Raw genomic sequence first — 27,888 nt, 5'->3', positions numbered from 1 at the left:
CAGTAGGCCACATATATACACTGAGTAAATGAGAATGTAACTTGAAGAGCTCTGACAATGGCTCCTAGATTAGAACACACATCCTCATAAGCAGCTGTCATGTATTTAGTACAGAGTCAGCTATAATGGCTCATTAAAATAAGATGCTGCGGAGCACATGAGCTTCAACTGCATGTAAATCAATAGGAGTTTGGCATGTTTTAGGACTAAAATACTTTACTCAGTCATTTTCTTGCATATTGATCTAAACCATTACTCAGGTAACCTGAATCCCAAGGATCTCTCAAACATTTATTAATAATTCCTGAATATAGAATACTTTAGTGAGGTTGAGGCCAGAGAAAGATGTCACTCAGCTGTTTTATTCAAAAAGAAATTAATACTGGGGATGAAAATTTGAGAAAATAATCTAGGCCGGAAGTTTTGTAATGCCCTTTTAGCAGTAGGAACAGCCTCCCAGAGGAAGTCGTGGAAGGCCCATTGTTTGAGACACTTCAAATATACACCAGAATAAAGCACTAGAAAATAACATTGCAGGCCCATTTGGAACAGGCCCAGATGACCTAAAAAGGTTGTTTACCTCTATCCATGATTCTGTACTCTACTGCTATACCCTACTTTTATCTGTTTAATTCCTGAAGAAGTAAAAACATTCCCATTATTTTAAGTGAGATATTTCAGATAAAACTGATTTTTAGTGTATTTGCAGTCCCTGGATTGTCGTATGGAATTTTTGTCCTTTAATTTTTCATAATCACTTTTCATTTCTTAGCAAGAGTTAGATACTGGTTAAGTGACAATATCATTGCTGGCTTTCCAGACATGCGTGCCTGGCTGTGAATCCCTGTGCCTCACTGGATTATAGTTTGCAGAGCTCTAATGTGCTCCAGCCTCAGCAAGAGTCTTTTAATGCTACAACAGGATTTTTCAGACCCTTGGCCAAATGTTCAATATCCATAAATATCCCATTCTACTCCTGAGGTATTTTGCTGTTCCTGGAAGAGAGCCTTTTTTACCAAGTTTAAGCAGTGTGTTCAGTGTATTTATCCACCATCTTTTCATACACAAACAACAGTGTAATGATTTGGTACTTCATACCATTGTGTGATGCAGTGAGTCCAGCCTTCGGCGACTTGGGAATGAGTCGCATGGTAAACTGGTACTGATTGGGTGATGTCTGCTCTCTTTCTCTAAACCTTTATGGGTAGCTCGGCAGGCCTCCATTTGGACAACGGATAGCTTGGAGCAGGGCTTGGCAGGGTGAAGGATTGTGCAATGTACTCTGACACATTTGACCTCTACTCCACATATCTATGGTGATCTGAACATGAGGCCTAGCAGCCTGCCTTACATCACTCCCTGCTTCTCAGGACATAGCCTTTTTTTCCAAGTCAAATGCATATAAAGAAATATAGCAACCAGGTCAGCTATACCCATTATTTGTATTAATGCATTGCTAGAAACTGTATTAAAAGACAATATTAAGCCACATACTTGAAGAATGTGGTAATGGTTTTTATTTCCATCCAATGTAAATGGTCAATTTGCTAGGTAGTTGCCATGTATAGGCACCATTTCATGGCATGTTACCACTAATGGCATTCATAAAGAAGACAGGATTTTCACTCTGAGTGATACAAAGTATGTGAATAACCAGGATGACTGGGACCGATTCTCTCATCTAATCACTATTTGATCTCTTGACTTTGCAAATTTTGTTTTCTGGCCTTTCCACTTTGTTTTCCTCATAAGAGGAATTTCCTCTTTCCCATGATTGCTTTCCTCCCCAGCTGACAATTTTGTGGCAGACAGTACAAATTATCTGACATATATTTTAAAGATATAGCTTGGATCATTCCACCAAAAGGTTTTGCTTTCAGAATGCTCCTGTGATTGCTGCTGCTAGGGACATTGGGGGAAAGGGAAAGGACAGCAGACAAAAATTCCTGTTTCACAAGGTGGTTGTGAGGGTAAACTCATTACTGTTTGGGAGGCAGTCTGATGCCATGGTGATGGAGACCATGTCGTAAGAAGGGAAAAAGCCAATGTCCTTTTGAGCTGCATAAACAGGCATCAACACAGAGTATGGACGTGCTGGATTCTTGCTGTATGACTGATGAGACTGTAATTGGAATATCACACTTAGATCTGGGCAAAGTCAAACTTGAAGGAAAACAAGGAAGAACAACAAAACTAGTTAATGGTCTGAAAGGGTTTAATTTATGATGAAAAATTAAAATATTTATAGCCTGGCTTTAGTGATGACTGTGTGGACTGGCGTGAAAGTTTGGAAAGATATAACCGATCATAAATATTTCCAAAGGGTAAATAAATACACAAGGAAATATTTATCATAGTTTAGGATGATATAACTGAGAATAATGAATGAATGAAGCAATATATTTACTAAACAGCAGGTAAAATGTTTAAACAGCTATTAACCTGTGAAATAGTCTTACACAGGAATTCATGGAAGTGCCATTGCTTGGGATACTTAAAATTAGACTAGGCATATTATTAGAAGATCTATCAGAGGGAACAATACTGCATTAGCAGGAGGATAAACTAGGTGGTTTAATGCATATTGGTTGGCTTGGCAGAATATGATTTTCTTTTTATAATTTTGATGGATAATATCATTGTTTCTCTTTATCAGTAAATGTTCACAGTTGCACAAAGTTATGGGTTTTAAGAATTTTGTTCCAATTTTTACTGATTTAAAATTTCTAAATTGTGGAGATGTCTAACAACAGGGTTCAATGACAATAGATGTTGAGATTCAAAAAGTTAAAGCTTTATAACCATTAAAACTCTAATTGTCAATATCCTTAAATCATACGCGTAAGTTATAAAACAGCATTTTTGTTACTTTGCCGATCTGTAAATTTTGATTATCATCGACGGAAATATTTTTTCGTTGGTTTGTTTGCATGTATGGTGAAATCAACATTTAACAACATTTACTGATTTAAAAAAATATAATCCTTCCAACCCTCCATATTATCCAATTTTACATTTGATGAAGGGTGCCTCTACCATAAAGGTGAGGTGTCGGAGTGGGACTCCACTAGAGTTTCTATTCGTTTGGACAAACTTTGGGGCTCTTCACTGAAGAGCGTATCTGCACCCTTTCACAGTCTCTGTCACTAGTTTATGATGGACCATGCTCCTATGATACTAGATAGAAGAGTTGCAGCTGAGACGGTGAAATAATAGCTTTGTGTTACAACTGTAACTCTGATTTGGTTAAAGGAACAGACAAGCCTGCAGAGCCAGTGCAAGCGGGGAAAAATAAATCTACCTCTAGCTGATTTTCTCTCTCACAAATTTCTTTTTTTTTTAATGTGGATAATTGACTGCCCTTTTTTAAAAAAAAATTCAGAATAGTAAAGTGCAATAAAGCAATTGGCTGAAATAAAAGACCCAACACAAAAAAGAGAAAGTGTGAAGCAGTTCCAATTTTCTCAACAGACTTTTCATGGTTATGCTAAGGTAACGTGTTATGAATACTGTAATGAAGCAAAATCCAATGTATGCATAATGGGCTGGAATTTAAGTCTCATTGACTTGGGCTTCTAAGTCCTTTAGGTGTATTTTGTAAACCTCCCCACATGACACTTTCTAAAGGGCTTATTATTATTTTACTTAAATATAACACCTTTCCGCTGGAGGATCCTGAGGCATTTTATAAATGATATATATACAACACCACTGACGTGCAGCCAGCTCTGCAGCGGAGGGTAGCAACCACCTGGCAGACAGAATACTGCACAGCTTTGGAGGTGGGGAGGAGGAGGAGAGGAAACTTAGGCCAAAGACATGAGGGCCACATTATGTGAAATGTCAGGGAGTTTTTAATGTCAACACAGAGCAGACAAAACCCTGATTTTTAAGTTCTTGCAGTATGTGACTTTTGCCTCAGTGCTGCAACAGAATATTATTGTTGCTCAATGTGCTTTGCCAGTAGAGAGAGTGGCAGAGTACTATTCCCAAACCATTACATTTACAAAGAAGGAAATTAAGTCTAAGAATATATTCCTCTGTATACAGTGTGTTACTGCTAACAGTGTTATCTTTTTTAAAAAACATATTACACAAAATTCTAGAAACTCAGGAGGTTTACAGCTCCAATCCTAACATTTGTACACCAACATAGAAATGTGTGAAAGAAATACAAGTGTATATGTCTTCAACCAACATTTTTATGGTATGAGGGTTCTTCCCTATGTATTTGGAAGTGTCACAGCAGATCTTTTTATCCTTGGGAGATAGGCTTTGCATTAGATTTCATGAGAACAAGTACAGCACAGCTCATTGATGACTGTAACTTACAGGAACAGATTCAGTGGGCAGAGGAAAAAGAAATATTAATATTTGATGCACCTTCATCTCCAAATTATGTCATGCAACTTGATGACTGACCTCAGGGAAGGGGGTGGAGCAGGGATTTGCAGTTGGTTATTGCTTGAGATCCAAGGATATGGGGAGAAGGAAAGAAAGAAAGGGAAACATGCATAAAACAGACACAGAGGTACCTCTCACTGGTATCAGCTTTTCAACAGTCATGCTGAATAAGATGGATTTAGTTTTATATGTATATAAATCTTTTTCCGTTTCCTGTGGTAAATGATAAAGTAAGTGGGCAGTAAGCTTTTTAAACAGAATTCTGTAGTCCTTTGGTATTTTAACAGTGTTTTAATTAGGAGTTGCAGTCTTTAGCTCCTCCTGCTGAACTCCACTCATTGGATAAAGTAGCTGTTGCTGTTACATGTGTGAAATGATGTACTGTTAAAGAGTTCAGTGGTGCCATCTGCTTATCTAATAAGTTCTAAATTTAGCCTCTGAAATTCAGGTCCATGAAGACAGCTATCCCTTTCTCTTCAACAGCCTTTTAACTATAAAAACAACATGGCTTCATTGTTTAGTGAGGCTAATATGGTTATACCTATTTGAGCTATTATCCCTTGTTAACTGATTCATACTGTATTTTTGTGTCAGTGCTGACTGATTGCTTTCATAAAGTTAAACATTAATCTTTAATCACATCCTTTGGCCAGGGTTTAAGCAATAATGTATCTGTGCACAGTCCACATGATTTTTAATTTTTCTTTTTATTGTAGCACAAGTTGAGTACAGAGATCTAGGTGCTATTCATAAATATTAAAAATAATTACATGGGAACAACCCCTTCATATGGCTATCTACTTTTTAAATATATGTTGAACACTATAATTGTCATTTTATAGTACCTCATTAATGGGCCAGCATGTAATTGCCTCAGGAGCAGATCCAAGTCATAATCTACTTCCTGGTTCCCCCTCTGCCTCAGAGAGGAGAGTAGCCTGTGCCACCTCTATGGCTGCGGTAGCATACATACATTGGTGCACTAGCACAGCTGCACTGGCTTGCATGTTGGGATGGATGTTCATCTAAGGTATTTAAGAGCACAAGCTCCACTGACTTTCCCTGCATGCAAGAGTGAGAGGCTAGAGCAACGCTGCAGTACCTATACTCTTCTCCATGATGCTACTCATGGGATGGGTAGTTCATGTAAAGGATTAAGAAGTCACTTACGCATCCGTACTCTTGTTCAAGAGTGAGCAGAATAGGCCACGATCTGTCCTATATTGATTGGTTTGCAATCCAAGCATCTAAATTGACTATGCATGCTTTTGTACTGTGTGTATTTTGACTGTGAGTGAAACCTTGCAACATTTCGCTGTGGCACTCCATCTTTTTTTTTTTTGATGAAAATATAAGCAGAGAAGGCCCCTTTGCCATTTCCTAAATCAAATTAAAAGGACACACAGTCCTTCTCTGTTTATTTGGGTTGTATGGGAAAAGATATAAGCAGTGCAGAGTTCAAATTCTTGTAGTGATTTTTATCTGTTCACTCTCTAACTCATTGTATTGCTCATGCTTCTGTCATAGTGGCAACATGTGAAAATTCACCTGGTGGACCAGGAAAAGTTGAACTTTGATTTTCACTTCATTATTTTAAGGAGTAGCATAAATCTGACTTGTGTTCTTTTTATCGTCTGAGAACAAAATGAAATTAAACTTGCAAAGAAAATGTTACAGGGTAATTCATGTGTTTGGATTTGCTGACATCTGTTCAGACTAGTTAGCTTAGTGATAAACCCGTTAATCAGGCAGAGCTGCTTGGGAATTATGGTGGGAACTTATGCTTCTTGCTTTCTAAAACACTCCAGGCATTTTTATCCACAGTAGGGTGCTTCCTTAGCTTATCCAGAGATAAAGAACTCAAGGAAATAACGTTGTAGCATAACAGTGCAACAGCAACCAAAAATAAAGGTTGAAACTTGAGAGCACTCATAATTTTATTGCACAATAGAAGAAAGAAACGTGCCTTCCTGAAGAGGTTCTGGACTGATGGCTCTCAATCCCAAAACCTGAAATTTCCCTTACCATCAGTGTGGAGTAATGAGTTCTTGAGAGCAAAATAATGTTAAGGTAAGAAATAACCAGTAGGACTGACCGCAAAATCTGCAGGAGTTCAAATATCATGATGATAGTGACTCATAAATACAAATGTAAGCACTCTCTGTGCACCAGTCTGATTGCCACCATTTCTCTTTCCCTGACTTAGGAGCCAGGCAAAGGCTAGAAAGGGAAATTTCCTTTTCCAGGTAACATCAGGAACAAAACTTGGAGCTACACAAATAACAGCCTTTTCCTTATGAGATATCAAGAAGAGAAATTGAAGCTCTGCATTTAAAAGGAGGCTAGAAAAGCCTCCTTAAAATCAGAGTTAGACCCTGCGGTGATATAAAATAGGTCTAATTATGAGTCCCGGATTAGAAGCTGTTTGTTGGTTGGACCTCTTCCATAATTTTGGAAATTTTAGAGACCCAGGCACTTCTGGGCACGAGCCAGATACTAAGATTACATTTGGTCCCTGCAATTCTTCAGGATCAAAGGAAGGGGTGAGGGGAGAAGGTACAGAACAGAAAAAATTATCGCCATTGGACTGGAAAAGCCTCAGTTGCCTTTGCTTTGGGATCCAGGTATGTTTACTGTATGTGGGTTTTATTCTGTGGTTGTCCTTGGAAGCAAACAAGCAGTAGGCTCCATTTGTGTTAGTACATTGAATACCTGAAGATATAGGGGCTACTTGCAAGATCAATTTTCTGATCTTTGGAAGTGATCCGCTGAAAGGTTTTTGCTGAATTTCATACGCATTTCCTATATCATATGCTGGGTGCCATCAGAATATTGGGTATTAGCAGTTAGCAGATTTATTTTTCTTTGATTTTGCTTCTCTCTTGGATTGTACAGCTGCTTTCCACACAGTGGAGGTCTTCACCGAGGTTCTGCATGTTCAGGAAGAATTTAGTTCCACAAGTGGTGCTTTAGACTCATATCTTTGCTCTCTGGTAAAGGACTCAAGCAATGTGAATGGATCTGCCTTTTGATGCAATCTCAGAGGGAAGTTCTAAGTAATAGTATTTTCTGCCCAGTGGGCATTCTCATTGCTCCTTCTGTTCAATGTGTATATGGACACTTCAGTGTGTATATGGAGAGTTAGTGAAGGGGTACGTGTTGAAGTGTTTCCAATATGCTGATGACACACAGTTCTATCCTTTTGTCCAATCCATAGAATGCAATTGAGCATCTGGCACAGTGCCTAGTAGCAACCAGGGATTAGATGGTTTTGACCTCTAAAACCCTGTATGGTGTGGAACCTCCCTGAAAGACACTTTCTTTCACCATGTGATATGGTCAAAACTGAACTCATTGGAGGCACTAGAACTTGGAAGTCCCTGGGTATACATGAGACGGAACATCTAGTAGGTTTTTCTCCATGAGGACCTCTGAACACCTAGAACAATGGAACCCTGATCTTTAACAGGAGTTCCTTGGTGCCACTGTCATAGGAAAAAAAAGTGATGATAGTCTATCTATTTGGGCAGGTGCTGAGGGAAGGTTTAGATTTTAGAGGCTCAGGCTGAAGTGTGGATTTTTCTGAGGGACGATGAAGGTTTTGTGCAGAGATGCCTTTGATTTGTTACTGCAGTTTTTGTCTTATACTGTACTTTTAATTATCTGTCTGGGCTATGTGGCCATTTTTATGTTTACATATTGAAAATTAAAGAAATAAAAATAAACTTTGTCTTAAATATAAAGGGACTTCATCACACTTCTCTCTGAAAACTTGTTGCCTACTGTAGTTATAATTAATACCTGAGATTACTGAAACTAATATTTTATACTAATTCGCTCTGTTTCATTCAGTTTGCTTACCTTATGGATTTGAGAGTGCTCTTTGTTTAGTTTCACTGTTTCCCTTTTATAGTCAGTGAGTACCTCAGTTTTCCCTGTTTGTGGGGAGTTCTTTCACACAGCAACAGGTGAGGAAAATATTCCTACTCTTTTTGATGCAAGCAGTTAGCAAATATTCAGGATCTTGTGGGTTGCTTCTGTTAGGAAGAGATATTGGTGATGGAGTCTGGTATATCTTTGATACAATCCTATTTATTTACAGCAAATGTATATAAATTTCATTTCCCAAAACACAGCAGGACTCAAACAGCAGAAGAAAATGACTTGGATCACAGTTCAGAGCGAGCATTTTCTCCAGACCATGCTACAAGGGCTTCTCTGGCTGTGTCTGAGGTTTCCTTGATGTGTTTTCTGTGGTATGTCTCCTACTTCTCTTTCACACACAGCTGCAAATCATTCCCCCAATTCTGCCTTTGTTGTCAGATCCCAGGAACCCCTACCACTGCATGGCCCAGCCACTGTCCAGGTTTTAATGTGATCTAGTCCTTCAGTGCTGGTTTTTCATTGTTTCAGCTATCATGAAACAAAGGGACATTTAATTGTTCCCTTGCTTAGCCTACATGCAAAGTTTCTGTCACACACAACAGCTTCAACTAATTAGTGTGATTGTCCAACCCCAGGATAACCATATTTTTAAAAGTAGAAAAATGTGATGGTGAAACAATTAATATTGGTAAGGAGACTCAGGCAGAATAGCTGAAACTACTTGAAACACCTTTTGAGGAGACTAACTAGAAGTCAAGTTGATCATGCCCCTTTCAGTAATTCAGAAATCACATTTTCTAAAAGTCAGAGACTCCAGTACAAGCTGTATCCTGCACTTGGACCTGCCCAGGTTCAGGAAGCTGCACTAAATCCCTATCTTCTGGGATATCCTAGAATCAAACATACTAATTCTGCCAGATAGACAATATTTCAATCCTCTAGTTGGTCTAACTTTGTTTATGAACAAAGTTTTATTTGTACAGTTCATTGTTCCATTTCAGTCTCTCCATTCCAAACATTTTACTTGGCCACACCTGTTACACAAGTATCCATTTAATCTAAAGCTTTGTTGACTTTTCCTCTTCTATGAGCCTCATGAGTTTCTGTATAAAGTGTTTGTTTTACTGAGGAGAGTCTCTGCAAGGTATGTGAAGGGGTGTTGGGAATGAGTGAAAGGATGTGATGTATGCTCTTTTGGGCTCTCTGCAGCACATAGCTGAAGAGTTGCTGCTTCGTGATTTGTTTTTGGCTTTGGGCCTGGGTATTGTAAAAGAATGGTCATCTATGCCCTCCTCAGCCCAGTTAGTTCAAGACTGCTTGCTATCCATAGTTACAAGTGGGCACAAAGTTCAAGTGCTTTAGCACACAGGGCCACCAGTCACCACATCAGCTCTTCCACTGTAGCTCTGCCCTCCTCTTCCTTCAGTACAAAATATTTTATCACTTTCTTTCAGATTTTAGCTTCACTGCTGTCTGAATTGTTTGTGATAATAATTAATAATCTCATAAATAAAATTTAGCCAGTCTATAGTGGAGCCAGCATTGTACTCTGCTCCTATCTGTCTGTACTGCTGGAAATTCTGAGACACGTTTCACGATGTCCATTGGCATCAGTTCACACATCAACAGGAAGCTTCCATGTGAGGAGAAACTGGGAAAGACACTTCCTGGTCAGAGAATTGCAGAGCTTTTTTGCAGACTACTAGAGTAGCCAGAATTTTTGCTGAATACAAAAGTAATTTTTTCTTTTCATTTTTATCTTTGAATACTTGACTACATGGATAACTTAATACTCCTAGTTCTCTTATGCTATCAAGTTTTGAGCCTGGATTTTCTTCTAAATTGATCTAAACTGTTATGCAATTTTAAAGAAATAAAGCAAGCAGATGCTTATAAGCCTGTTAAGTCTGAGATTTCTCCAATGTTCTTGTGTCATCTGAGCAACCTGTGTACACTCCAGTGTCACTTTCTCAGCTGTTTTGTCACAGGGAATCAAATAGCAGCTGTCTAATACCACAGTCTACTTGCAGCATGCTCTGAGTTTCTAGCAATAGAATTAACGTCCTGACCCTGTGCCACAATTTAAAACGGTCTGTGATTTCCCTGCACTGAATAAAAGCTAATGTACAGTACAGCATTTTAATGAGTTGGGAGGTGTGCCTCTTACAAGCATATTACTAAAGAGGGATTACTCAAGATTAAACAGAATATAGGAACAATTTGCTATGAAGTGGAATACTGAATAAAAAATCCCACCCATACTAAGTGATAAAATGCCTATCAAAAGCCTACACAGGATATTTGGAGTCCTTTCTTAGTTAGATCCACCAAATGCATCCGATGAAGTGAGCTGTAGCTCACGAAAGCTTATGCTCTAATAAATTTGTTAGTCTCTAAGGTGCCACAAGTACTCCTTTTCTTTTTGCGAATACAGACTAACACGGCTGCTACTCTGAAACCTATACATTTTAATGTTTTTAGTAAGAAATCCATTGTCTGGTTCCATTCACAGTGTTTTGTTCTATATGTCATACTGTTCATTCATATATATATATATAATATATATAATAAAATAGTACTTCATAATGTGTACACTGACTCGGAGGAAAAAATATATTAAAATGTATGCAGCTCATTAACTAATAAATGGGGAGAATAACAAGAAGTTGTACAAATTAAAATAAGCAAATAGCAGATTTAAATATTCAAAGGCTTTATAATATTTGAATCTATCTATACAGCATTAGTTTTGAAATTGAGTCCATCTATTTTGATTTGTCTTTTTTCCATTTGCTTATCCAGAATCAGATGATGTTCACAGAGGCAGCCCTTTACACTTCAGATAATGACAAAAAAGAACAGGCAGCTTAATGCTACCAAACTAGGGGTGTGTCAAATCTCTCTCTCAAGAATGATAAACTCAATGGGGTTGTCTATTTTTAACCTCCTGTTCTTTCCTTTTGGCAGAGTAATCAGTGTTAGCTGAGCTCTTTTGCTGAATGAATCCAAGTAACCCTGTTTGTTGCCTTCTGAAATGACCAGTGCACACAAATGTATTGAGGCTGTGATACTGTATGAAGTCCAATTCTGAAACACCATGTCCAATGAAAGCAGCTCCGGTGAGCACCTTTCTACAACAACAGTCAGTTCAGTTGCTGTTCAGGCTGGAGATTCCAGGATTGTTATCGCTATACTTAAGGTAAGACAACATTTACTAACAGTTTTGCTCTTAGCTCTGTGGCTTTGGTCTGCATAGTATTTAGTAACAGTCTATTCCAATTCTAGTCATATTAGCATCTATTCAGCATATAATGTTGACCAGGCAAGTACATTTATTTTATTGCTTAAGTTCGTATGTAGAAAACCTCCTAAGAAGTTCATGCTACTTACAGTATATCACTTTTTTTTTCTTTTTTTTACATGAACCAAAACTATTCAGCTGAACTATGTAAGTTCTTAGGAGCCAATAATATGTCTGATTCTAAAACATGGCAGTGTAAATTTAGGGTACTGTAAAAATGTTGATCATCATAATACATGTGAACATCATCTCTCTGGGGAGTTTAGTCTTTTTTTTTTTAATAAATGTATTTATCACCTCTGTTCACGGTACAATTTTCATTCGTCACAAATGCACAAAGAACCATTTCAGTTAGCCACATCTTGTTCAGAGTGTTAACTGAAAAAATAACATTTAAAATTGTAGTCATCCTTTAAAAAACAAAAGTTAGTTGCCTTTGTCATATATTTTTATTAGTAGCTCTTATGTATGTCCTCTTGTTTATAAAGACCTGAAGGACCATTACAGTGACTAGTTCCAGCTCACACAACCTGCATGCAGTTTTGGATGCTAAATAAGGCTGGGATTTTCAAAGCTGCCTAAGGGAGTTAAACACCAGCCACCAATTGGAATGCAATGGAAGTTGGGCACCTCACTCCTATAGATACCTCTAACCTCTCAGGCTAGGATTTTTTTTTTTTAGAGTTTGATAACTGTAATGCAGATTAAAGACAGTGACTATGTGTGAACTGACATCAGTGGGGGTCAGATTTTGCATTTAGAACAGCAGAGGGCTTTTTCCTCCCAGGAGAAAATTTCTCCCCCTCCTTAGCAGATGTAGAAAGACCCATCTGCGGCAGAAATGCTGCAAGGAAGGGCAGGACTTTGGAGAGGCCACGTACTGCTCCCCTGTGCACCATGGAACATCTATTCATGAGTGGCTCTGCAGTTTAGTGGGGATTTGGAAGTGCTGGTGGGAACAAGCTAGTGGGTTTGTAACCATGCTAATCCACCTGGCATTTCTCCCAGCATAGAGATGGAGGCACAGGTGCCTTGGAGTCTACTCCAACCCTGAGGCTGAAGTAGCTGTTATGCAGTGGCAGCCCAGCCTGTTGTGCAAGATTCCTGGCTCCTCTTTGTGGAGGATCACTCCAACACACCACCTGGCTCATGATCTATCTGCTGCAGACATGATTGTGGGTTAAGTGCTTAGAAACATTATATATTTATATCAGATGCGTTAAACAAATCTTGAACAAATGAGTGTTGCTTGTATCTTCATACAGGGTTGAAAATCTCTCATTTCAGTAAGAAACAAAATGAGCCATACTTGCAGGAGTAAGGATTTGCAGGATTGGGCCCATCACTTTCTAATGTTTATGTTCCTTTCGTCATTTTCTCCCCCGGCTATGCAAAGGCCTTTTGGTTGTTCCTTTAAAAAAAAAAAACCCAAAACCACTTGTTAGAGAAAATGCTGTGATGGATTATCTGGCACTAGAAGAACTCTGGGTGCTGAGGACAGCTGGGTTATGTAAAAATGACAGCCCTCATGTCTGCCTTAATTTGTTTCTGCTGTGAGAAGGTTAGGAAATCAGTTCACCACGCCCCTTAGCTCTGAAAGATCTATGAAAACTGCAGCTAAAAATATGTTATCAATTCCCAGGACAGAGAAGGGGAAAATGTTATTTTTAGTCCCTGGTATGATTTTCTTTCCTTTTTAAATACCATCTCGACAACTGTATGGGTAGAAATTGGATGAAGCAAGAATTTGGGGCCTGGGTATGTCACCTCAAATGATGCTTGATTTACCATTTTTTTAATGGCATCCCTTTATTGAAGTCTGTATTCACTGGATTTTGTATACTTTGGAGCCTGATTGTTCGATTGGATACATGCAAGTGGATCCCCATGCCCATTGGATATAGGGGTCTGCCTGCAAAGATCCATTTGGGCCTTAACTGGTATGTTTTGGGGAAGGGATATAAAGAGCCCTTGTGTTTTCAGGATGACACACACTGGGTGTTTGCCTGTGTTTGCATTTTAGTGTGGGAAATGGGTGCAACTTCAGCTGATTGAGTCAATTCCAAATGTATTAGAAATTGGCAGCAATCAAGATGAGACCAAAAAACTACTACAGGATCATGAACTCCTCCTGGCTAAACTTAAGGTAAGGTGTATGAAATGGATACACACAGATTTCCCTGGTCTCCTAATAGCTCTGATATAGACAATCAGCCTCTAGATTCACAGGCCTTCTGTTGTGATTTGTTCGTCAGCAAAGGGCCAGAGAGAAAAAACATGACCAACCTTTGTTGTTGTAATGAATGAAGATAAGACACACCGCCGCCCCAGCCCCATAGTTCTGCAATGGAAAACTAAGTTCACTAGTAATTGTTTCTCTGGCAGAACCAGTAAAAATATCATATTTTCCAACTTTATGCATTACTGTCAAATAAAATAAAAACTAGCTGTACCTGCTAGAGACAGAGGAATTTCAAGGTTTTCATTTGTTTTGCTGGGCTGTGAGACGTTAGACTGGTTCATAACTATGCTAACAACTACAAAAACAATCAAGTGTTTTGTAAATGTGAAATTAACATTCCAGTCACTTCTTTGCTGTTGTGATCAATGTATATTAAGGTAGGAATAAGGTGATAACATTAAGCATGTGATTGGCTTGAGGTAGGAAGATAATAGCTCAATCATAGAGCTACAGCCAGTGTAGGAAATAAAGGTCATTCTTAGGAGCAGAATATTATTCAAGGATATTTCAGAGACAAGAAGGTGGTACAGTAATATACTGTCACATTAAATTATTCCTATTTTGCTGACATGAGATGAGATGAGCATTCACTTTCCTGATCTGAAGGGATGGATGCATCTTGCATATAGGCTTAAATAAATGAATTTCTCTAGATTCTTGTGAGTGCCCAAGACCATTGTACTTTGTCAGGTTCCATTCAAGTTTCTTGATGTTATTATGTATTTTATTAAATTCAGATTTTGTTTATATTTTAAGACAGAGCAAATATGAACTGGAAAAGATGTTTCCTCCTTTTAATATTAGTTTTCAGGTGCTGCACCGCTCATATTAAGGTATGTCTCAACCATATATGAAGTAATAAATTAAGGTTTATTGAGAGTTGTAATTTAATATGGTATATGCAGTGGAATTTGGATAGCACAAATGGTATTGTTTAAAGAAAAACACATCAAGGGATTAATCCTGCTTTTCTTGACCATCCAAATGTCATATCACCATTGACTTGAATGGGAGTTTTGGGTATGCAGGAAAATGTAGTTTAGTCCAGTTATCCAACCCAAATATTTAGAAGTAATTAGGATTTAATATACTGACATGATAAACTGAATTTCGCCTTCCAATAATAAGAAATAATATTAAATCCCAGAAGCAGAAAAATCATAATCCAAAACACTAGCAAGTGAAAATAAAGTTGAAGATTTTTAAACCCCATCTACCAACACAAACCAACCTGATATTACATATATCATATATTAAATATTTTCATTGTCCATTAAATGTCCATCCACAAGAGATCTTATGGATGTCACCTGATATTTACAGTTATCAATGTAAACAATAAAAATGGCCTCTTTGCAGGCAGCAGCATGACAGCTCTGTACTAAACAAAATCAAGTGCAACAGTCTCTCTCTCTCTCTTTCTCTCATATATACTGAAGCATCTTTGCAGACAAGGTTAGCAGTACAGTGTCACCATATATTGCTGTCCATGGCTTGTTCCTCTGTTAATCCCAGCATGGTCAGTCCCAGGGTACAGTAAAATAATGTAAAAAGAAAAAATTCCCTTGGTGCAGTCTCAGTGAATTTTCTAACCTAAAACTGATTTTTTTAACTGTTATGGTCTTTAGACTATAAAATCTCCACAGATACCTCCATTTTTATTGGGCATGGTAAGCAAAATCGAATAATAATCCAAGAGCATCAGCTATTCTGTGGTGTTAGCCAAGGTATTTGGCTAGTATTAACTAACTTTTCATCCCTCCTACTCTGGGTATATTTTTGTTCCTGGACCCTTTGATTTGTTCTTCATCTGGCTTCACTCAGCTTTCTTAATGCTCATAATAAATAGTCAAATAATAGAAAAAGTGATTCAGTACTATTTTCACATTGTAAACACAGTGAGATTACTCATCTCCTATTTGTGGAAAAATGTTTGTAGATCCCAAAAGTTCACAAATGCTTATACATCTGAAAATTGATATTGTAAGTGGGCAATTTGTTGTTTGTCATTCAATATGCATAATAGTCTCCTGTTTAAAAAGTTTGTCATCCAGGCAGGAAGCAGAAACAGTATCATATGACTTAAGTGACCAATCATATACCACTCATAATGAATAGTGAACAGTCAATTGATCCACACACGGTGACTTTTTGTGTAAACTCTTGATGAATATTTTGAGTAACAAATATTGTTGCAGAAATCAACATTGAATAGTGAACAATCCACAGGAAAAGAGTAAACTCAAAATAGGTATTATTTCCCATTAATAATTTAGCCACTCTATTACATGACCACAAATGTCGTCATTCTGAATGACTCTTCATTCCTTAACATATGTGAAACTTTCTGCCTGTAATGAGCTGATAACACTTATCATAGGAAGATATTTATTTATAAATTACCAGACCCTGTCATCAAAGGTTTGTATAAGACAATGATTATCAACCTTTGAAGTACTTATTACAATAATCTTGGGCACTTATTTGTTCATGAATTATACCTTTACTCTGTGAAGATAGATAAAGTCAAGGAGCCAGTAATGTTTCACAGACTTTAACATTTATTTCCAAAAATTTAACTTATTTACATTAAGATTAAAAAATGGAAAATTAGAAATGTGGAACTGTAAGGACAGTAGTCCAAAGAAAGTCACACAATTGCATCCGATGAAGTGAGCTGTAGCTCACGAAAGCTTATGCTCAAATAAATTTCTTAGCCTCTAAGGTGCCACAAGTACTCCTTTTCTTTTTACAATTACAGTTGTTAGATTGTACTTGTCTTTGTAAAATCTTGTATACACAGTTCTTAGACAAGTATCAGGGAGTAGCCGTGTTAGTCTGTATCCACAAAAACAACAAGGAGTCTGGTGGCACCTTAAAGACTAACAGATTTATCTGGGCATAAGCTTTCATGGGTAAAAAAAAACACTTCTTCAATTGCATGGAGTGATGCATGGCTTATGCCCAAATAAATCTGTTAGTCTTTAAGGTGCCACCGGACTCCTTGTAGTTCTTAGTCAGTTCCCTGTTCTTTTTCCTCTCCATGATCACAGTTTACACCATCAGTTTTGGAAACGAGGGTTATGCAAACACATTAACGCGATAATATACCCCTGCTCAGTTTTCTTTTCATGCAATATAGTGTTTTAGCTGTTCTCTCATGAACTATAAAACTGACAACCCCATTGATTTTCTACTTCCTACCGATTCCAATTTGTTGATATAAAGAATATCAATAGCAATATACTATAGCAATATACTTGCATATATTTTTTTGAAGTTTGATAGATCTTGTAGTCTGGAATGCATTATAAGTACACTGAACAAGATAATGGCATATCTAAGGCCTGATATGCCCTACAGTTCAAACCATTTGAGCCCGAACCTTGTTTAAATAGTGGCAGCATTCTGCCTTTGTATCTCAGATTTGTATTTTGTAAAACTTAATTTTATTTTGTACATAACAGTAGAAATAACATGGAAAAGAATCTAATAAAAGTACATTTATAGTAAATCAATAATATCCCTAAAATCTATGAAAACACAGGCACTTGAAGGATACTTAGCAAAAGTTCTCATAATTCAAAACACTCTGCATTTTATCATATATTATGTTGAGGTTATCTGAGGTTATATCAGGTTCTACAGATGAACTGTGGTTCAAACTGTCAACTTGTACTAGTTTTTGAAAGTTACAGAGTAGCAAAAGGAAAAATGAAAAAGTGGGGAAACAAAAAAACAATATTGTACTGCACACAGTGGCAACAAGAAAAAAGATAAAAAGGGGCAAAAGAATAGTCAAAATTTTGACTTTTTTTGAAAACATTTTATGAAATTTTTTTAAAAAAAATCTTTTCATACTCCATGAAATGAAAATAACTTTGACATTTTGAATTTTTTGTGAAATTTTTTCCTGTTTTTGACCAAATCTACTCTCAATTTTATGTCACACTGTGAGATTGTTTTGAATTGTCTTTGCATTACATTCTTAAAGAATTTTTGTTTCACTAGTTTTAAGGTGCTAATAGGTCTTTGTTCATGTTAATTATAAATGTGGTTTAATTTGCCATTTTCTCTATTATTACTGCTGTTCTATTAAATGGATATTTTAAAACTTTACAATAAAAATCACACTTCCACACCCTAAGCTAAAGGCCCTGATCCTACAAACACTTAAGCATGTACTTCATGAGTAATCCCATTGAAATGAAAGTTAAGCGCATGGGTAATTGAGTGCAGGATGGGGTCCAACTCCCCAATCTGGCAAAAATTTAAGCACCTGCTTAATGTTAGGCACCTGAGCCGTTCCACCTGCTTAAGTCTTTGCAGGATTGGGATCGAACAATCTGTGCAGTATTTCAGATAGATTTTTGAATATGTATGTGACTATGCTGGCAAATAAATAACTGGTGTGTTTTTATATCTAACTGTGCTGAAATCTCAGCCTGAGATTTGAACATCAAGCTGTTTCATTTTAGTCTCTTTCTCCTCCCCCTGGTTTGTGCATTGTTAGTCTTATCAAAGATACTGCAAGCTGTATTTTTCCCTCAGTTACATGTGTAGTGGGGTTTCATAGGTGTAAATGAGGACAGAATTTGGCATTGCCACTGAAACTCAGTTTACAATACTGTTGGTGATGCATGAACAGTTATATAATCCAGTTTGCTGTTCCAGAGAGCTACTGGCTCTGCAGTGCTAACAGGAGTTGAAAAAATAACCCCAATCTATTTGTTGCAAATATAAACAGATAAGACTCAAGACACTGAGGAAGCAGATGTCTTGAGCATGAAGGTATGGATTTTATATATATATATATATATATATATACACAGAGAGAGAGAGCCACTTTTCTAACTTTAACCAGCAGAGTCATTTTTCTAATTATGAATCGTACAGTAAAAATAATCATTTGTATATTTTAAAATGTATTAAACAAAAAATATCCAAATAAGTTTCCTTTGATAGACCATATTGGGCCATATTCACGGCTGGTATAAATTGGCACAGCTCCATTGAAGCTGAGAATGTGGCCCATTATTATGTTATATGGAAACACTTGAATAAAGTAATTTTAAAAAGACCCCCACATTAAACATTAATGGATTCTTAAGAGGAACATTTTGTTAACCAGGCTGAAATACTAAACAGGAAATGATAAACATTAGACTAAATAGAAAATATGAACATGCATATGATATTTAATCATCCAGTTAAACTTCCTTCTAATATTACTGTACATTTCATTCATATCTGTAACATAGTTGTTTATAGATGAAATATTTACTACTTGGATTTTGTATTTATAGCATGGTCATAGTGTCTAATATTAACATGAAAAGATTAATGCAATTTGTGGGGAAACAATGATTTAAGAGATTAGGATATAGTGCGGTTACTTAATTTTGTCTAATGATAGCTCATTGAACATTTAAGCTTGTATATATTTGTCACTTGTGTTATGAATATATATACCAGGCGTGGATCTGTTTTGCATTCAGTGAGACTATATTCAGTGTCTGGAAATGCGAAGCCATTGCACATTTTCTATTGGTAGATTCATTTTAAAACATTTGGCCCTGATCCTGGAAACACTCATGTACATACTTGACCTCAAGGACATGAATAGTCCCATTAACTTTGACCGAACTTCTCTTATGAGCAGAGTTAAGCCCATGCATAAGTGTCTTCCAGATCGGGACCTTAACTCTCTTTTTCTGGGCTATGACTTGTCAATAGTCAAGAATTACAGGCCTGCTGCTGATTCATTAAACTAGCCAGAACCAGCAATGGCCAGAAAGTCTTGCTGAAAACTCCACCCCTCCTTCTGTGATATCATAGGCCTCTCCTCCTCATGGTTTGCTACACCTCAGCTTTGGGCTGACCTGCTTTGGCAAGGGTTTGTTTTTTTTCTGGGCTGAAATTTTTTTCAAGCTTTACTTGCACTCTAGTTTCTAAAATGGGGGGGAAGTTCAGCCAAGGCTTCCAAGGGACAAAATTGCACTTATTGCAACGCAGCTCTGCCATCCTCCCTCCAGCACAGGTTCCTAATTCCATCACTTAATCAGAAATCTTGTCCGGAGAAAATATTGCCTCTGATCTTAGATTTCACAACACTAGTGCTTTGGTTTAGAGTGTGTTGCCAATCTTTGGATTATGACAGTGTTACAGCCCCCAGTAAGACAAACACTGGCATTCTTGATTTGTCTCCAAAGCTCTGTTCTTTGTCATGCTAAAGTCCACAGTGAGCTAGAGCAGAGAGACTGAAAAATATAAATAAATCCATTCTGCAAATTTAACTTTCATTAAAACAAAAGCACCATTAATAACTTTGTCCACGTACCTGTAGATTGCTCCTAATTATTGTATTTACTCCAATTCACAGAGCATAAAGTGCAAAGTAGTCATTTATATGCAAATATCCAAGAGGAGCAAATTAGAAAAAGATATATCTCAAAAAGTAATAATATGGTCATCTTTTGCATTTGAAATTTTTTAAAATGAGCCTTTAATTTGTTTCATACAAAAATAAATATTTTCATATAATGCTTATTTTTCAGTAAATTAGATATGGGACAAATTATCTGCTAATCTCTGTTTTCCGAGTTATTTACCTTTATTAGAGATGCTCAGCAATGCCATTAAAAGTAAAGATCAGTTGTGTTTTCCATTATAAAATTGTTTTCTCAGGGGTTGAAAGTGCAGTTGTAGTCAGAAAAGTGAATGTAAAAGTGACATTGTGAGGTTCTATATTCTCTTTCGGTGGTTTCCTCAGATAACTTTAGCTCAGTTCACCAACCAGTCCTCACACTTGTGTACCCCAAATTTCCACTGAAATAATATTAGAGCCCCAAAATAATGTATTATTACTATATTTTGGGCTTCAAGAGAACAGTTTTATTAGCACTTGACAATTTCAAAACCAATATGTAAACATTGATTAATCTTAAAAGTACCCCAGTGAAGAGTGTAGATAACCACTCAAAAATGTTGGGCCACAAGTCTCCACTGTAGGCTTCTAAGATACAGCATCTAAACCTGGTGAAATCTGAGACTGTTGAGGTATTACGTGAAATACGAGACTGGTGAATTATTTGAAAGTCTGTCTTTGAAGAATGTATTTGTGGTACATTTGCCTGCGAAGAATCTAAGGGAACTGAGAAGTGAGGAAAGAGAACCATAATGCTTCTGTAATTATTCAATTGCATTTGAAGAATCTAATTACTTGATACAATTGTCTAGTACATTGTTGAGGACACATGGGGGCAGGGGGAGGGGGGAAGGTGCAAGGGATGTGGTTTAATTAGGCCTCTGTTTTATTATTTAACTCATCTTTCAACTCTCTGGCAATAATTCATACAGTGCAGGTCAAGATTCCTTCCTTAATTGTTTCTACCTGGTGAAGGGCTGCTAGCAGCAGCCCCCTCCCTCCCTCCCAGCTCTACACAGTTGGTGCTAGCTTGTTGGTGGGACCCCTCTGCCCTTTTCTCATATGATGGTTAAGGGGCTGGATAAAGTGGCTGATATCCTCATTTTACCAGACATTTGCATGCCCAAGCCCATTCTCCAGTTTCTTCAGGAGATGCCTTTCCCTAAGTCTACTTCCAATTCTGGTTTATCACATAACCAGACTGCCCTATGGACCAAGCACCTGCACTGGATTTCCAGCAATAAGCTTGACTGACTCCCACCGGGGAGAAAACACCTACACTCTCAGTTTGCTGTGGGCCTTGCTGCTTCTCTCGCTGTCTCTGTTGTGATCCTGGGGTGATTCCAATCTGTCCTTGCTGGTCACCCTGAGGCTCCTGGAGACCCCTAGCCCCACATGGTGGTGGGCAGGTTGTCCCTGGCCATGTGTAACCATGGCAAGCCCCTATGTTGCCTCCTTATAGCTGCTCACCGGGCAAGAGAGATGACTCAGGCCAGAGGGACAGGGTTTATATGCCCTGCCCCAGGTGTGCAGGGGCCAAAGGCTCATTTGAGTCCCACTGGCCTGACACCAGCTCAGGTGATGCTTTCTCCCCTCCCAAATCCCGAGGGAGGGACCCTTAAAGGAGCCACTGTCTTTTTTTCCTGCCAGTCCAGACAAAGCCCACCTGCCTTGAGGAAATCATTTTGCTGATCTCCTGATCGGTCAACCTAATGGGTTGACTACAGTTTTTTCCAGTGAATAGAGCTTCCAGTGGAAGGAATTTTGGACTATACTTCAACTACATGTTAGATTGTAGGCACACTTTTGGGCTTATATACAAGTGCAAACTCTGATGGGCATATATGGGTTTCCATGTATTGGAGTTTGAGTGTAACAAAAGAGTTTGCATATGTGCAAACAGGGTAAGTGCCCTTTGGCACAAACAATTTAGAACATTTAGGTTTGTAAGTGTGTTGTGGTGTGTGTGTGGGGGGGGGGGGGTATAGATAGATAGATAGATAAAATTGAGGAAATTAAATTAAAAAATGTGCTAAAATAATATTAAGGAAATTCAGAGTTTTCATTCTTACCTTAACTGAGAATAAAATTAAAGGACATATATTCTATACAAGGTCACCCACTGTTCTGAGGGCTCAACAATAATGTTCAATAATTTAATTCTGTATCTTTTGCTTCTGACAGGCTTCAATTAGACGTGTATTGTTTCATTTATTTTTCTGTGTAGTATATTATATAGAATTAAGAGTCAGGAGTGGAGTCAGAGGAGTGAGATAGCACTTCAGGGAGTGAAGGTGGTTTATGATCTCCCTGTTGCATCATTTGGTAATTCAGCAAGCAGAATAGGGGAAAAGGACATCAATAGTAATGTTCTCTAGTTTTTTAGATATACAATGTTACAGACTTAGAGAGGCAAATCCGTGAGGAAGCACAGGGAATGTCGGCTGTGGGGGCTGCAAAATATGTAGAGCAAACAATCTAATTAACTGATGTCCCCTATTCAGGGCCTGAACTCAGATAACATGTTCTGCACACTGAGAGCAGAGGCTCAAACTTGGTACCTTTAGGGTCAACACCAGTCTTCCCAGGGTAGCTGAAAGAAGGCTGCCTTTTGGCCAGGATATAAGGAGCTGTGCTAAGCCCATTTCTGCTGGAAGTTTCTCATTATTATTTTATAATTTGTAGTAGTGCCTTGAGAGCTCCAGTCATATCAGGACCCATTGTGCTAGGTGCTGTGGAAGCACATAGTAAGTGGTGGTCCCTAACCCAAAATAGCTCTTACACTGATAATACAACGAAAGCTCCTTTGGACTATTCTGGGTTCCAGGGTAACTAAACTTGCATCCTTCCTCTGTGGTGCACTCCAGGAGAGCCCAGTCAGGTCTCAGGATTCCAGTTGTCACCTGACTCTACGCAGGGCCCTTGTCTCACTCCCTTCTGATGGGGGGGGGGGGTTAAGGCTTCACAGCCCTTCTGCCATACATCGTGTTGTCCAAGCAAGTCAGTTTGCCTAAAGGCCAGCCCCACTGTGTTTTACCTTCCCTCTGAGGGCTAAGAACAGCACTTACAAGTTACCACACAGCTCTTTCTTGGCAGAATACATTTATTCTTAGGGTAAAGCATCATGGAGAAAACATATATAAACCAATAATATTTCCTACATGCTTACTAATAAACATACCAGGAATTGCCCACCTTCCTTATGGGGCCCTAGTTGGCCAACATCTCGTCCAACCCTTCCTCAAGGATTTTTCTCCCCGCCCAGACAAAAAGTCCTGCCTGCAAAATCAAAATGGAGGCCCTGTGTCAATTCAAGCTCACCCAGAAGACCTTTCTTTGTCCCTTAGGGCTTGTATACACAAGTGCTTACTTTAGTATAACTTAAGTTGTTCAGGGGTGTGGAAAAGCTAGCCCCCCAAATCCCCAAGAGATGTAAGTTACACCGATCTAAGCGCCAGTGTGGACAGTGCTACGTTGGAGGGAGAAGCTGTCCTGCCAATATAGCTACTGCTGCTTGGGGAGGTGGAGTAATTATGCTGATGGGAGAGCTCTATCCCATCGGCACAGAGCGTCTGCATTAGCAGCGCTACAGTGCTGCAGCTGTAGCGATTCTAGTGTAGACTAGCTCTCTGTCTCTGGAAAACCCAGCCTGAACCAATATATGCAAACCACCCCCAGAGTGTCGAACCTCTCTGGAGATGTTTACAGTCCCAGGGGTAATCACATAGACGCATGTTTTTAGTTCCAGAAAGAGCTGTGGTAAGCGTCTTTCGTGGATCAGACACAATCGTATAGAAACCATTCATAAATGTAATACAATGGTCCCTAAATATACTGCATCGTGTTGTAATATCTGTCACAGGGGGCTCTGTCCCTAATGGCTCTAATAGAATAGATAATAGAACAGATAAATAGAATACAGGCTCCTTTGGGCTAAATATTCTGACTAAGTAAGGGCTTCTAAAGGGTCTTCATTTGTGTAGCAGACAGGGCAGGTTTGGGCACTGGGGAAAGCAGAGTGAGCAGTGACTATATACATCAACATAACAGTTTCCTGTGTGTGTTTGCGATGCAGCAGTCCTAAAGTCTCTGTAGTTCTGAGATTACAGTAGCCCCTATCGAATGGTTCTACTGATACTCTTGAGGTGGAGGCAGAATTCTGCTCCCAGTACTCGAGTACAACACGTTTACTCAGGCTGGGCACATGGACCAGGTTATGCCCTTTAGCAGGGGCGCACGTGGTATCACAGACTTCTCAAGACTCAAGAATAAGTGGCAGAATCTGGCCGATAGAACACACACAATCTTTCTTGTTCCTATTCTATCATGTAATCAGTGTAAATACTTGTTATAAGTACATAGGATGCTACATCTGACGGACCTAATTTTAGTTATGGCTTGAGCACAGCATGTATTAAACTATGTATCTGGATATGGTTGGCACAGCATGTTTTATGTTAACAGTAATTAAACAAGAGTGTAATCTACGTATCAGCTTATATGCATATTACATCCATAGTAAATCTTTTACTATGTTAAAAAAATGTTAAGGTTGCAAAGTCGATTACAAAATTAGGAAATGTCAAAAGTAAGGATACCCATGTAACCTTAATTTGGCCCCCTTGTGCATTATGATACAGTCTTTAATTACATGATCACGTACTTTTTTTTCCACAGGATCCTTGCCTTCTTTGGTGCACAGATTGATGGTGCTCACTGAATGAGTAACTATTTAATATATCTTTTTATCTTAATAATTTAATGTGTGACCATCATTATTTACTATACATTAACAGCACTATTAATTTGCTCATTGGCTTTTCTATAGTGTTCTGATCATAGTATCTTAGTGCTTTTCAAACACCAATCAATTTATCTTCACAACAGCCTTGTGAGATGAGGTAGCATGTATCATCCCAATATTACATCTGGGGAACTGAGGTACAGAGTTAAAAGCCAAAATTGTCAATAGCATCAGTTAATTTTGTGTTCCCAAATTGCAAAGCCTAACACCTGATGTTTCAGAGCACCTATATCTTATAGTACTTCATATGCTCAGAACAGAGCTCCTATTGATCTCATTTGCAGTTCTGAGTGCTGAGCACTTCTGCAAATCCAACTTCAAGTGTCTGAGGTTGGGCATCCAGAACTTGAGACACTCAGTGCTCACCTGAGGAAGTTTTGATCTATATAACTTGTCTACCATCACACAGGAGCTCTGTGGCAGAGGCAGAGACTCAGTTCAGTTCTTCAGGGTGGCAACCATCTGCCTTAACTATGAGACCATCCTTTCTTTTCCTGCAATCCCCTGCCTCATTCACTACACACCTTTCAAATTCTGCAATAAATGAAGTTGGGGTCCTATATCCAACATCCCCATTCACTACTCACGCCTGATTCTTCTCCAGAGCATGTCCACCCTATGCACTGAATAAGGCACGAGTCCTGTGGGGAGAAAAGTATGTAATTAAAGACTGTACCATAATGCAGGCACCTATAGGGGCCACATTAAAGTTGCAGAGAGAACCTTAATTCTGGGATTTCCTGACTTCTGAGTGCTTGATTTAGCAACATTAATGTTCTTTTAATGTGGAGATTTTTATGTTTAATTTTCCAAAATTGAAAAAATAAATTTTTCATTATGTGGAACCAGTGTGACCCCCATATGTATCATCAGCGGGGTTGGGAACTTTAGATCTACAGCACCATCATTAGCTACATGAGCTAATGTAGTAACTGGTAGCTGAAGGTGCTTATCTTTTATGTGGACAATGCCACTCAAAAGGGATGGGACTTATTTGCCCATGGGTTTCATAGCTATTCGCTAGATGGCAAAGGAATAAAACAAGATGCCATAAAATATTTTTCTTTTTCCCCCTCAAAATAGAATTTTGCACTTTGCCCCACTTCCTCCCCCAAATTACACTGGCCTGGGGCCCGAGATTGCTAGCTTCTGGTCTTGGATCAAGGACAAGTTGAAGGTCTATTATCTCATGAATTGTCAGGATTAGAAATGGCTGCTTTATACAGTATCACTGGAGAACACAATATCTCCCCCCTTTCCAAAGGTATTTGTTTCTAGCCTGGGTGAATCACAAGGTTTCCGACCTTAAAATCAGATGATATGATTTATATGAAGTGATTTTAGATAATTTTAGAAGTTTCCAAAATTTATTATAATTTTTCTCTTCCTATGAGGCCTGAACAGTTGGACTCATGGCACAAAGGGAGCTTGGATTCACAGTTGGAAAGGTATGAAAAATAGTATCAGATATGAACAATAGCAGTCCCCCAGTGAAACTATTCCTAAAATATTTTTTCTGTTGAATAATTTTGGCATATACAGAATACAGAGTACAGTGTTGTGATATGGGATGACTAATTCATAGCTTTGCCAATAATGAGTAATAGGGTCATCTCAAACTCATGTCAATAAAACCATAATACACACAAGATTATCATGTATTCCCACTCTTCCTCTGTGGGTAAAATATCCTGCAAATGGTTCCTTTAAGTAATATATCTAGTTTAGCCTGTGAAAATACTACTGTACTCTGTTCCTAGGGAAATGGACAATGTATTTTGGAGATACATTAGGTTTCTATAATTGTACAGAAGACACAATTCAAAAAAATGAAAATAGAAATGAGCTAATCTATAGCTGCTTCATAGAAGTGGTACATATTTAAAGGAGAACGTTGAAAAAGAAACTGTCAAGATAAAGTCTGTAATGTTTAGTACAGACAGAACCTTGACCAGTGTAAGTTGTTGTCTAGTATGTTGTTAGATTGTTGATCTGACTTGGGGGCTAGCAGGAAGTTCAGTCCTGCCTGTGTGTACTGGAGTTGGTACTTGTAGTGTTCCAGTAAATCTCTGTGATTCTATTACAACTGGTGGCAGCAGCTTTAAGATGGCAAAAGCAATTTGCCTGAGAAGAAATTTGCTGGTCAAGCAGATGAGACTGAAATCTATGAGTACTTGACAGACTTTGAGCTGTTGCTGTCTGTGAACGAGTGGACTGATGAATAAGCAGCCCAGTACCAAGCAGTGTTTTTGGATGGTAATTGCCAAAGCATGTTACCAGCGGCTTCCCTGTGCAGATCATGCATCATCTAGACAGTTGAGCTAATAGTTATATGACCGTTAGGAAGGGGGATTGGCCCTTTTGAAATACTAGAAGGAATGTTAAGCCAGGAATAGGCAGGATGGGGAAGCCCTGCATAACTATTTGTGTACACAAAGGAGACTGTTCAGTAGGTCTTTCCCTGAGCCACCATGTCAGGAGGTGGCTCAAGTGAAGCAGAATTTGTTGTGCCAAATCTGGAACTAGCAGTACAGGGAGGGGCCTATGGCCAATGACAAGTTATGAGAGAATCCTATTTGAAAAGTCAGTTTATAAATGGTTTAGCAAGGGAACATCATAACCTTCTGGCGAAAGAAGATACCATACTGGATAAACCTATGGACCACATTCTACACAGAATTCAAAATGTGGAAGCAGAACTTGGGGTTTCCTTAAAGGTGTCAGCTGTTAACTTCCAGCCTCAGGGTGATTCCTTTATAGGCAGCACTTCAAGCAATTATTGCTAGGGAAGTGGCTAAAAAATTTCAAGGCACGGGTGTAAGCTA

General features: G+C 38.3%; 1 protein-coding gene across 7 annotated transcripts in view; it reads left to right on the top strand.

Moving 5' to 3' along the window:
* The first annotated feature begins 6,508 nt into the window (after positions 1 to 6,508).
* The window catches only part of CCDC141 (coiled-coil domain containing 141), a 174,065-nt gene continuing 152,685 nt past the window's right edge, over positions 6,509 to 27,888 (top strand). For 3 of the 7 annotated variants that reach the window (XM_043505411.1, XM_038422083.2, XM_043505413.1), the window contains exons 1-2: positions 11,036 to 11,488; positions 13,614 to 13,736. In XM_043505411.1, the coding sequence (XP_043361346.1) occupies positions 11,387 to 11,488; positions 13,614 to 13,736 (225 nt within the window). In that variant the 5' untranslated portion in view covers positions 11,036 to 11,386. Of the gene's footprint in view, positions 7,029 to 11,033; positions 11,489 to 13,613; positions 13,737 to 14,591; positions 14,666 to 27,888 lie in introns of those variants that run through there. The other 4 variants (XM_043505409.1, XM_043505412.1, XM_043505410.1 and 1 more) reach the window with 4 other exon arrangements.

The sequence above is a fragment of the Dermochelys coriacea genome, chromosome 11 (assembly GCF_009764565.3).
Source record: "Dermochelys coriacea isolate rDerCor1 chromosome 11, rDerCor1.pri.v4, whole genome shotgun sequence".
Taxonomy (NCBI): Eukaryota; Metazoa; Chordata; order Testudines; family Dermochelyidae; genus Dermochelys; species Dermochelys coriacea.
This window is presented reverse-complemented; position numbering and strand designations above follow the sequence as displayed.